This window comes from Pongo pygmaeus, chromosome 5 (assembly GCF_028885625.2).
Source record: "Pongo pygmaeus isolate AG05252 chromosome 5, NHGRI_mPonPyg2-v2.0_pri, whole genome shotgun sequence".
NCBI lineage: Eukaryota > Metazoa > Chordata > Mammalia > Primates > Hominidae > Pongo > Pongo pygmaeus.
In genome coordinates, this window is record NC_072378.2 from 117,313,286 (window position 1) to 117,325,448 (window position 12,163).

The 12,163-nt window shown below is 46.2% G+C and overlaps 1 protein-coding gene across 2 annotated transcripts; it reads left to right on the top strand.

Moving 5' to 3' along the window:
* The first annotated feature begins 791 nt into the window (after nucleotides 1-791).
* On the top strand, nucleotides 792-8,791 carry VGLL2 (vestigial like family member 2). 2 transcript variants are annotated; one of them, XM_054492424.2, is made up of 4 exons: nucleotides 792-1,078; nucleotides 3,411-3,720; nucleotides 5,795-6,316; nucleotides 7,681-8,791. In XM_054492424.2, the coding sequence occupies exons 1-4, from the start codon at nucleotides 998-1,000 to the stop codon at nucleotides 7,719-7,721; spliced, it is 954 nt and encodes a 317-aa protein (XP_054348399.2). In that variant the 5' UTR covers nucleotides 792-997; the 3' UTR covers nucleotides 7,722-8,791. The 2 variants fall into 2 exon arrangements, with proteins under 2 accessions (XP_054348399.2, XP_054348400.1); XM_054492425.2 differs by lacking the exon at nucleotides 5,795-6,316.
* The last annotated feature ends 3,372 nt before the right edge of the window (nucleotides 8,792-12,163 follow it).

Below are 12,163 nucleotides of genomic sequence, written 5' to 3' on the forward strand. Positions count from 1 at the left end.
GAAAGCAGCTCACACCGGGAGCAGCCGGAGGCGGGCGCGATCTATGCTAAGCTAATGGGTTCCGGTGGAGAACATCAAAGAGAAAGGAGCAGGATCGAACTTTAGAGGGGCAGAAGGGCACGGCCCAAGAGAGCAGAATTGCGGTGTGGGACAGGCGGCGGGAGGACCAGGTTAGAGGGAGCGAAAGGAAGTGGATTAGAGGACAGCGGTTACAGGTTTCGGCCACTGCCATTTCCCCGCAGAGGGAGCTCCTCCGCGCCCTGGAGGGGTACCCGGACTCCCACATCCTGTCTGCCACGACCCGGACTCCCTAGGGGATTCCTAGGGACAGCACCGTCCTCCCCACACATCATCAGGAACCGAAAGCAGAGAATTTGCCCCGCCTCGGCACTTCTGGAAGCACCCACTCAACTACCACAGGAGACAAGGGCTTTCCTAAGAGACCTTTCTCCAACTTTCTTTCTCTGCGTGTATGAGCCCGGATCCCTTCGTCCCCGCCTCCTTCTCTCTCTCTCTCTCTCTCTCTCCTATTTTGTTCTGGGAGATTCCCACTCGCGGTGCGAAGCCTCGGATCCGCTGGGAACCGCACAGTCTCCCGCACCCTTGGCCGCATGCTTGTCAGAGGGGGGCCCCGGGAAACACACTCGCTGCCCCTCCAGCAAGCGTCCCTCGCTCCCCATTGGCCCCCCGGTCCCCGCCCCCCACCGCCCCCTCCCGCTCCGCAGCCCCCGAGTGGCGTCAGCACGCCCGCCGGGCGTGGGCTTTAAATGCCCACTAGCGGGAGCTCAGGCGCTTCTGCCCTGGAGCGCGGTCGGGAGTAAAATCGCAGGAGTGGGAGGGTAGCAAGCCAGCGGGATTCCGAGCCGCGGAGCGCGCTGGCCTGGCGTCGCCTGATGACTCCGGAGCGCGGGTCCAAGCGCCGCCCATGCAGCACCCCTGAGCTCCAGGGAAGGAGAGTTAATGAAAAAACACTTAACCGTCTCCGCCGCGGAGAGTCATGAGCTGTCTGGATGTTATGTACCAAGTCTATGGTCCTCCGCAGCCCTACTTCGCAGCCGCCTACACCCCCTACCACCAGGTACGTGTCTCCTCTGGGGATTTTGGGAAGGAGTGCGCGCCCCCCGCTTGCGGCGGCACGGCCTGTTCGCCAAGGTCTGCTGCGCCTCCGCACGTCTTGGGCGTCCGACCAGGACGGGCGCAGCCGGGATGCGGGGATTGCCGGAGCCGCCCCCAGTTGGTAGTGCAATTAGCTAACCCCTTTAGCTCGCCTGTTTGCTCTCGGGAAGCAGCTAAGCCCTGCTAATGTGAGCCTAGGTCTTCCCTGGAATAATCAGAGGAAGATAGCACGGGCTGGATTTTCTTCTTAGGGTCTGTCGGACTCCAGATTCTTCCAAGCCAGGTACAGGTACCAGGAAATGCAGACAAAGCTGACGCAGGGAAAACCAAACTTTGGTCCCAATGGTGAGAGTAACAACAAAACCAAAAGCAAAGGCCAGCCTCTTTCTGAGATGCAAGGGCCGGTGTTCTCATCCCTCCAAGTTTATCTCAGGAATAATTTCTTCCGTTTCAATTCTCTGGCGACCAGGGCAATTAATTCCAGATCCAGCGAATTCGTTTCAAAGAGCACCGCACAGTTTTATAATTTTTTCCTTTGCGAAGTTCTGGGAGCATTATCCGGAGTGCGACTGCCCTGGCAGAGGCGAGCTTGATAGGCAATACTTTGACTTTCTCCAGCCTGAGTAGGTGAATGGGGAAGCCCTGCTTCCAACAAACACTTTAAGAAGACCACTAAACCCGGGTTCTGCAAACTCTTCAAGTTCCATTTAATTCTGCCAATTTCTCTTGTCTTCAGGCTGCGTCTGTTTGAACCATTTTCCTTCCATTTCCTCAGCTGAGGTGGCAGAAACTGAGGACAGTAGCGCAGGAAAAGAATGAAATCATACACCTGGGAGGCCGTAGGGGTCCCTCCAGGTTGGAAAGTGAGAGCTTGGTCACCTGCTTTGGGGAAATTGAAATACACCCCAATGCCCCAGTGGATGCTTTTGCTAATTTTGTCTGCAAATTTAGAATGTCTATTCGGAAATTTCCTAATGAATTAATGATGGACCGGATAGGGTTCACTTTTTGTTTTCTTACCTCCTCTTCTCTTTTAAACTTCACAACTTGCAGTTTGTTTTGCCTCAGTGTTAATTTTAAGAATCACCAGAGTTCCTCATTGTAGGGAACTGGCATTTAGGAAGTGGTGATATTGCTAAATCTTACATCGTTTTGGCCCCAAATAATTCAAACCTTTTGGCTCCATCTTATGAAATGTACTTCTTCCCAGGGTGGGACTATGGCAGGCAAAGAGGAGAGAGGTGGATTGGTTTTCTGACTGGCCCTTTCTCCTCCCAGACCCTGAACCAATCTATTGCATGAAAATCTCTGTTCATTTTTGTGTGACTCGGGCCGCCTCTTCAAGGCCATCTCTGCCTGCGGAACGCTTTAACACTTCATTCAGTCCATTGCTCATTTCTAAGAAAACGTTCACAGAAGCTGCACTTGCTTTTTAAAATCACTATCAGACATGCCGATTTACCCCACCTCACAGCCAGGATCTTAACTGTCTTCTATCTGCTCCTTTTTATCATTTCCTCAATGTGTGTGGAGATGATGGGGGTGGAAATACTCGTAATCCACTGGTCTTTCCTTATTAAAGAGAAGATCTGTTTAAAAACTGATGTAGGGGTAATCAAACAAATATCAACTTGCATTTATTAAAATGATCCGTATTTCCCCAGTCATGTTACCCCAGATTTTTACCCCACACAATTCATTACTAAATGTAATTATTTCAAACTTTCTGTGGCATTTCTTCCTTTACATTCCTGGTTGCTTTCCTTCACACATTCCTAGTTGCAGGGAGTGGATTTTGTAGGGGTAGGGGGTTGCCCCCCCCCCCCATTTCATCAGGAGATGTTTATCCTGTATCCTGTGCTTCTGCCCTGGATTCTCAGGCAGGGAACAGTCAGGCTCTAACTGGACTTGGGTGCCCTTTACTCTTGGAGTCTGATTTTAAAAATATATCTGCCCTGAGCCCAGCTATGAGGTCAAACTCAGCTCCAAACCTAGCTGCTTAGGTGTCTCCTGAGACTTTCACCCAGACATTTTAGGAGAAATTTTCCAGGAGTCAGAGGGACCAAGGACAGCAATCTTCCTTTAAGGAAGCCCGCCCTTGCTTGGGTGCAGGCTGGGAGGCCTGCTAACTATGTTGCCCCGCTATTGCTAGTTTTATGCTAACAGCACAAGGCTTAAGCCCATATGCCAGTTTCCCCATAAATACCTTAGAGATTAGGATGAGGGAATCAGTCTGAACCGAATTTGCCATCGCTTTTGAAATTGATATCTCTGTTCTTTCTCTCTCTGAACAGAAACTAGCCTATTACTCCAAAATGCAGGAAGCACAGGAGTGCAATGCCAGCCCCAGCAGCAGTGGCAGCGGCAGCTCCTCATTTTCCAGCCAAACCCCAGCCAGTATAAAAGAGGAAGAAGGCAGCCCAGAGAAAGAGCGCCCACCAGAGGCAGAGTACATCAACTCCCGCTGCGTCCTCTTCACTTATTTCCAGGGGGACATCAGCTCTGTGGTGGATGAACATTTCAGCAGGGCCCTGAGCCAACCCAGCAGCTACTCTCCTAGCTGTACCAGCAGCAAAGCACCAAGGAGCTCTGGGCCCTGGCGAGGTGAGTATAGGGCCCTGCTGGGAAGGACCCATAGAGGGTCCTCTCAGCCTGGGATTCACCTACAGGAGCCTAAAAACATGCAGCTGAAAAGAATATTAGGTGTCAGAGAAGGTGCGCAGAGGAGCATTTGGAAAGGGTAAGAAAAACGCAGGGGTAAAGGGCATGGGTATAAGAAAAAACTCCTTGGAAAAAACACTATCCTTGGAATTGGAAGACCTAGGTTTGTGTGTTGGTTCCCCCACTTCCTAGCAATATAACCTTGGGCAAGTCTCTTAACTTCTTTGAGGTCACTCTATTTACTGCTCTCTTAAAGTAGAATAACATTACCTTCCTAACCCCAGAGAAGGCTGTAAGACTCCAACAAGAAAATGGATGCAAATATGCTGTCAAAAATGTGAGGTTTCCAGCACCCGCCCAAACCAGTGAGTGAAGGAGCTTCATCGCCAAGGACTTAAAGAGCACTTTCCCAATTTGCAAACATTTTCCCAGAGGAAACAGTTCTAGAGCTCTATGCAAGCAAAACCTGCTTGAGAATGTCTCCTAAAACCTACCTTTGCCTTTCACCAGGCTGCAATTACTGGAGAAATCTTGAAGCAGAAGCCTCTCAATAGCAAGTAAAATAACAAAGAAACAAAAATTTAGATACAGCCAAAACACCTCTAAGAGTTTTCCCAAAACACATCCCGTTTTTATTTTTCTACCTTCCCCCACGAAGCACTGCTTTTTTCTACCCTAGGACAATTATTTGTTGGACAACTCAACTAAATCTCCCTTCTATTCTGAAATCTCAACTTCCCTTTATTACCAACAAGACAAAGGTGGGGGAACCATTAAGTAAACTTGGCTCACTAAGCTGTATTTGATGTGTACCAAGCTGAGAAAGGGGAACTTTGTTGTAAAAACGAAAACAAATTTTCATTTGTCTTTGGGAGGGAAATTACAACCTTCACCCCCTTTTTTTCCCTTAAGAGATGCTGGCAGTTTGCATAAGTCTTGCCCTTAGACAAGATCCAAAAAACATTCATTTTAAATACAGAACATTCTTTTTATTCTCTGCCTAAATATGTTTAACAGGAAGACTCTTCACCACTTAGAATGCATTTTCAAATCATTTAAAATTCTCTAGTTTATCGTGCAGATGGCCTTCCACCGAGGAGGAGGTGTTCCATAAAGGCTCCATGAATTAAATATCTGTCTTTCTCTCCCTTCTTACTAATAGCAACAAATTTTATCTAAACGGTGTTCTCTTAAAATGCTATCACGGGCTAGGAACCAACAGTGACACTGACAATAGTAATAATTATTATTGTCCCTGGCGTCCTCGCTTTGATATAAAAAGTTAATGAAAACTTAGGATAAAAGACCTGTCTATTCGTGTCCTTCTGTGCAAATAATAGAGCTGCCCTTTAATGCGACTAGTTTACTCTTTTGCTTGAGTTCTTGGAGAAAAATATTTGAAAGAAGGTTTCTAGAAAGAAAACTAATAATAGCAAGATTTCAAAATATGTCGATGGACTTTCAGTCTGTCAGAGACGTTAGGTGGTGGGGGGGGGCACATTTTCTGGAGCTAGAAGGCTGAAACGCGAGAGGGGGCAGTGAGATCACTAGGCGGCCGACCAAGAGTGGCAAGAGGTATAGTTAGCTTGAGGAGAGGTTAAGGCTAGGAAAGGGAGACCCTGTCTGCGCTGAGTCGCGGGAAGCTCCTTGAGCTTCAAGGACTTGAGTCGGGGAGGGAGTCTCTCCGCTCTTACTACTCTCCCCGCCACTTGGTTTCCGCACTAAGGACGCCCAAGGACGCGGCTGCGAAATGGGAGGAAGCAGGCCTCCTTCTCAGGGGGTTCCCAGAAGCCCCCATTTTGCAGTTCCCCCACCTCGTTTTCACAGGTTGCAGCCCCCTTAGAAAAACGCCGCTGCAGAGGCGGGGGCTGCCCATCAGCCCCCGGCCATGGCTAGCCAGCCCTATGCCCGCCCGGCGCCTTCGTCTCTCGGGCGGGGCGTGCAGGTCGGCGCTGAGTCCAGTCGCAGTGACACGCACCTCTTTTCCTTTCCTCCACTCCGCCTCCGCGGCCTACAGACTGCTCCTTCCCGATGAGCCAGCGCAGCTTCCCCGCCTCCTTCTGGAACAGCGCGTACCAGGCGCCAGTGCCCCCGCCGCTGGGCAGCCCTCTGGCCACCGCGCACTCGGAGCTGCCCTTCGCCGCCGCCGACCCCTACTCGCCCGCCGCGCTGCATGGCCACCTGCACCAGGGCGCCACCGAGCCCTGGCACCACGCGCACCCGCACCACGCGCACCCGCATCACCCCTACGCCCTGGGCGGCGCCCTCGGCGCCCAGGCCGCCCCCTACCCGCGCCCCGCCGCCGTGCACGAAGTCTACGCGCCGCACTTCGACCCGCGGTATGGGCCGCTGCTGATGCCAGCCGCCTCGGGGCGCCCGGCCCGCCTCGCACCCGCCCCGGCGCCCGCGCCCGGCAGCCCTCCCTGCGAGCTCTCCGGCAAAGGCGAGCCGGCGGGCGCCGCGTGGGCCGGGCCCGGGGGACCCTTCGCGAGCCCCGCGGGGGACGTGGCCCAGGGTCTGGGCCTCAGCGTGGACTCAGGTAAGCAGAGGAAGAAGTTGGGTCTCCGCGGAGCCCCTTGGCCCCGTACCCGACCCTGGGCTGTGCCTAGACCCCTTAATCCTCCTTGGAGACCTTGAATTCTGTGACCCAAGGATCTGCATGCCACGGTCGTGTTTCCACTGATAGATGGCCCTGTGCCATGCGTGTAGGCGGGATGAGAAAGTAGGACCCTACCCTAACCTGGCTGGTAAATGTTACAGAGGACTTTTAAAATAATAATAATAATTATAAAATTTAGTGGAAAAGTTCTAGCTCTGCGCTGTTCAATACTGTAGCCGCTAGCCACATGGGTCTACTGAGCACTTGGCACGTGGTGAGGCCGAATTAAGATGTGCTGTCAGTGTATAATACACACTGGGTTTCCAAACCTTTGTGCAGAAAAAGAATGTAAGCTTCATCTCGTTAATACTTTTATATTGATTACATGTTGAAATATTTTCAACACATTGCATATAGATTATAAAAATTAATTTTCATGTTTCGTTTTACTTTTTTTCCAATTGTGGCTACTAGAATATTTAGAATTATGCTTATGGCTCCCATTGTATTTCTATTAGACAGCACTGATCTAGAGTAGCTGCTGAGAGTACAATTTAAAATCTTCTGTGGCTTGGGGGATCTTGTCACCTAGTGACAGTTGTAAGGAAAGAAAAATGTGATCCTGGTATCAAGTTAATTGCCAAATAAAATAGATCTCTTAAAAATGTAAATCTTAAAGAATATTTTAAAATGACAATCCTAAGTCTTTGGCTTAAAGTATTTGAAACGTACAGTCTAATAAGGGCTTGCTTTTTTGCCTTCTTTTCTTATTTTTAGGGCAAATGAAAGAAATAGTTATATAATAAGTGCAATCACTGGCTTTATAGTCTGCCCACTGCCCCTTTCCTCAAGTGATTTGACTTTTCTGTTTGCTTTGCTTTTACTTTCAGTCACCGCCCCCCTCCCCACCCCGCCCCCAACTTTAGGTGAAGTCTGTGACTTCCGCAATAAAACAGTGGTGTTTTGTCCTTCTTTCCTTAAATATCTTGTGCCTTCCCTCCCCTATTCCTTCTTTCTCCCTCCCTTTCTCTTCCTCCTCCTCTTCTTCTTTTTTCTCCTCCTCCTCCTCCTTCTTCTTCTTCTTTTCTTCTTCTTCTTCTCTCTCTCCCTCTCCCTCCCTCTCCACCTCCTCTCTCTTTTGTCTTCTCTCTATTTTCAGGTTTGCAGCCTCAGGACAAAAGCAAGGATGTGTACTGGTTTTAGACCGCCCACCTTCTTCCCTGTAGGTCTCTGCATAGTGCAATTGATGGCACTCAGAGCTGAAATGGAGTGGGTTTGTAACAGCTTCTGATCTTGGTTTGCAGCTCGTCGTTATTCCCTCTGTGGTGCATCCCTTCTGAGCTGATCTGCTGACCCAGGGTTTCCCCTTCCCCTTCCCTTCTGACCAGCCTTGGAGGCTCAGCATCTGTGCCTCTCACTCCGTGGATGAGGACATGGGGGAAGGCAGAGACTTCAGACTTCTCAGTGTGTTGGGAAAACCAAAAACCACAACTACAGAAATTCATCTAAAAATAAGTCCTGCTGCTGAAAGAGCAAATCCAAAGACTGAGTTATGTTTAATGACTTTTGGCCGAATCACTGGAAATATCTGTGGTGAGATTGCTGAGTCAGGTGATATGATCTCATAAGCTTTCTTGGAACGGGGGAAAGAAAATGAAACTTTTTGGTGTGAATATTTTTTATGCTGATGTGAATTATTTTGTTAGGTAATGTGATTATAGCACTACTACTGTCAGATTTTAAATTGTATGTGTACTTGCATCTAAGACTGTGGTAGAGAAGTAAAGAGAAGTCAATTCCTTCTTCCTCACCTCTCAGCCTCCAGATCCCTTCCTGCCCATCCGTTCCCTACGATGCCCACTCCAGACGCAAAGATACACTTTTTTTCCTTTGGACTGTGAACATGGAAGCCTCAGCCTGAATGTGAGTGGCAAGTGGCTTATCTGGAGCCACCTGCCCAAGTCTTACTAAAATGCAGCTGTTGTTAGACAACTGTTTAAAACTCCAGAAATACATCAGCCAAGGTGGCACTTCTCAGTATTTGGCAGAACAATTGCAATTGCACTGGATATATTATATATATATGTATGCATATATATCATATTTTTTACAAGGAACATTTTACGATGAAAGAAGAAACCCTTCTCTGCCTTCTCTCCCACGAATTCTGTCCCTGTATCCTCTGGATGTAAAAAGCAAGGAGAGACCCCAACTGTCTCCATGGAGAAGAACTAGGAATCACCACAAGGGGAGGAAATGTACATGAAGTCTCCATTACCTCAAATTTTTTTCTCAGTCTCTCTGGTTGTGATTTGGTCACTTTAGTGTTGGGACAGGGGAAAGGGTCCGTGCGTGGGCAAAGCTGAAGGTGATAAGGAAGAAGAGACGAACATTAAAGATGTCTATTTACTATGAGCTCACTGTGTCGTTTCATAAAAAGAAAATAAATAACTTAGTTTTTTTCTAGTAGAATAAAATACAGTAGTATGATTTGATGTCAGTAATATTACATATATAGAGATAGATAGATATAGATAAATAGATAGATAGATCTTGCTTTGTTTCCTCCTTATTTGTTGTGCTATGAATCTGTTAGCTGTTTCCATCTCAAATCAACCTTGGAGAATGAGAAGTTAGCCCTACAGAGGCCAAGGGCTTGCCTGTTAGCATTCAGAAGTTAGAAGCAAAGATGGCACAAAAAGCACTACCTGATACAGATTTATTATTTTCCAGAAAAGATTTATTGTTACATGTTTAATTCTAGACTCAAGACAGTAGAGTCATCAGTTAAAAGTGTTTTTGAAATATTGGCTATTTTATATTTTAATAAGCTAGGCGAAGAAACCAAATCTCTCACTAGGCAAAAAAGATTTTTAAGAAAGAAACAGGTAGTTTTTCCCCTTGTTTCCTCTTGATACCAAAGTTATTTCTGTTCTTTCACAAAAGTGCCCAGTAGAGAGATTTTGTGTGCTGCTCAGATTGCCCTTGTACCTTGTTAACGCATAAGAATATTAGTTCAAATCTTGACCTTCATTATAACATGAGAGGCAAATATAATTTATCTTGGATAAGTCTCAAGAATTGGAAGCAGTTAAGGGATCTAACTCACAGCATGAGCTTGGCAGAGTTCCCCATACCCTCTTTCTGTCATTTGGCTACCTGTGAAGTACATATGATCATTCCAGGAATATGATTTGCACTCTGATGGAAGGTACGCTATGATTATGTGCATCACATGTGATAACAATAATCATAATCATAACTAATGTTAATTGTTTATCACGTACTGGGCACTGATCTCTATAGATTAACTCATTTAAACCTCACAACAATTCTGTATGCTATTTATTATGATGTTCTCCTTCTTACCTATTAGAAAACTCAGGCACACAGAGGAGAAATTATTTGCCCAGTCATGAAGCTCTTCAGTGGCAGAGTCAGGCTGCAAACCCAGGTAGCCCCCGTGCAGGGCTGCACTGTTAGTCGCTGCATGACTGCTTGTCCAGTTCTGATTTGTCTCTTTGCTCTTCAACGTTGGGCTTATTTTCTCCATAATAGACGCATAAAGAAAGGAAAAAACTCAGAGAAGCACAGATTGATGGTGCTTTGGTAGAACTTACAGAATCCCAAGTCTCAAAGGAACTGTCATAGGACATTGTCCAAACTCCATCAAATGACACTACTTAGACCAGTCAGGTACAGCTCTCTATTCTTCTCCAGGAGGGAATTATTATTGCTTCTCTTATTCACTTCAGTATTTAACAGGCTTCACCACTCTGAAATTCTTCACACCCAACCTAATCAAGCTGTGTAAGAGTTAGCCTGAGGTTTGGACTTTGAAGCAATAACTAAAATTAACTTTGGACTTCTCTGTGGATTGTTTTAATCCATGTTCCACTGGCATGAATCCCTAGTATATACAAGTGTAAATAAAATGCATTAAGTCCCAGTGCGCTTTTCAGAATTTGCTACTAAATATACTGTTGAAGAAAGCATGGCAGTGCATTCTCTGCTGGACATCTCCACATATTCCCCACTGGAAGAGGTTGTTTACCTGTACCCCACCTGCATTAACACTCACAAGATCTGTGATCAGAACCCACAGGGAACATTTTCCCACCCACAAGGTTCTGATTACTGAAACTTCTCTCCTAAGCTACATCTGACCTGAATATCAGGTTGCTGGTGAGGAGACTCATTCACTGGAATTGGCCTTTGGGGCGGTCCTGAACAGACCGTCCAGACTGCTGAGCCAGTCCAGGCTCCAGCGACCTGGCACGTATGACACGCGAACCACAGCATTTCCCTCCATTCCACACCTTCCTAAGGTAGAAATGCAAGATGACCTAGATCCATAATGATTTGATTCTGTGTAATAAGAGCATCAAAGAGAACTTTGGAGAAATGGTATCCCCAACTGACATTCTTCAGGCTTACTTCAAGTCACACAAAATATGAACTCTCATACCTGTCTTGCTAATAGTAGTCAAACCATGCAGATTTGATAAGGTTCTAGCAGTTGAAAAAAGGACATTCAAGGAAATGAGGGATGGCATGAGGAAAGGCAAACATGACATTTTTATATATGTTATACCTGGTCAGGGGGCTCAGAGAAAGTTTACATTCTCCTCTAATCACTCCCCTTGGCACTAGTGTCCTGTTTGCCCACAGCTTTCCCTTTGCACTTCGCCTAGGTTGAAGGAGAGGTGATGAAAAGGAAAGAGACAGCTCTCCACCACCAAGTAATCCTTTTGCCGATTGCCCTCTGGCTGAGAATTCGGTCACCCAGCTACAGGGAATTCTATCTGTTCTATTCCTTCAGTGTAAAAAGAGTTGCCATCCCGTCTCATTTCCCCTTTGAAGTTCTATTTAAATGCATGGCAAATTCTAGCAATATCTTAAGATTGATTTGGGTCTGGATGGGAGATGGTGGGTGTTGAGACTCAGAAACCCTGACTGAACACTTCTCTTTTCACACTTTCTGGGTAAGTACTGTATTTTCTGTGCCCTTCTGCATCTGGAAAAAGCAACTCTTTAGGTAAGTTTAATTTTCATTTTGCTTAGAATCAAAAAGCCTGCATTTCTGTGCAGGCGTGCACATATTCTGTCAAAGTAAAGAAGCTCTTTTTTTAAGTACTTAGTGATCAATTACTTTGGAGTTGGAGGGGATAAAAAATAAATAGAACTTAAACAAACTGCTTTCATGTAAATGCTATGTCCATACATTGAATTTATTAATGTAATTCATTAGGATGTCATCTAAGCATGGAAGAAAAATGGGAAGATATGTGAAAATACTTTAAAAATAAATGAAACTGAAAAACCTAAGATCACTTTGTAAAATTGCTTTAACAGTTTGTTGACAATTCGCCTGCAAATAGTTCACATTTTTATTGTGCTTGCCAAGCTGTTTTCTCTGTATATTTCATTTTTTCTTACTAGACTTTTGGGATTTATTATATATTCCTAAAATCTGGAGTAAAGGAATAAATATAAGACAGTATCATTATTACCATTGCTGTCTGTATGTAACTGAAATTGTGACATTTATACAAGCAGCAGGGTTAAGCAAACATAAATTTCACATTTCCTAAATACCAACTCTTGCTTATTGCCTATAAATATAAAACTCTAATAATACAAATATGGTGTCTGCAAAATAGAATCCATCCACAAATATAACACACACACGCGCACGCGCGCACACACACACACACACACACAGATGCAGACCTAGAGAGAAATCAGAGACATTATGCCCTCAGACAGGCACAGGCACAAATGATT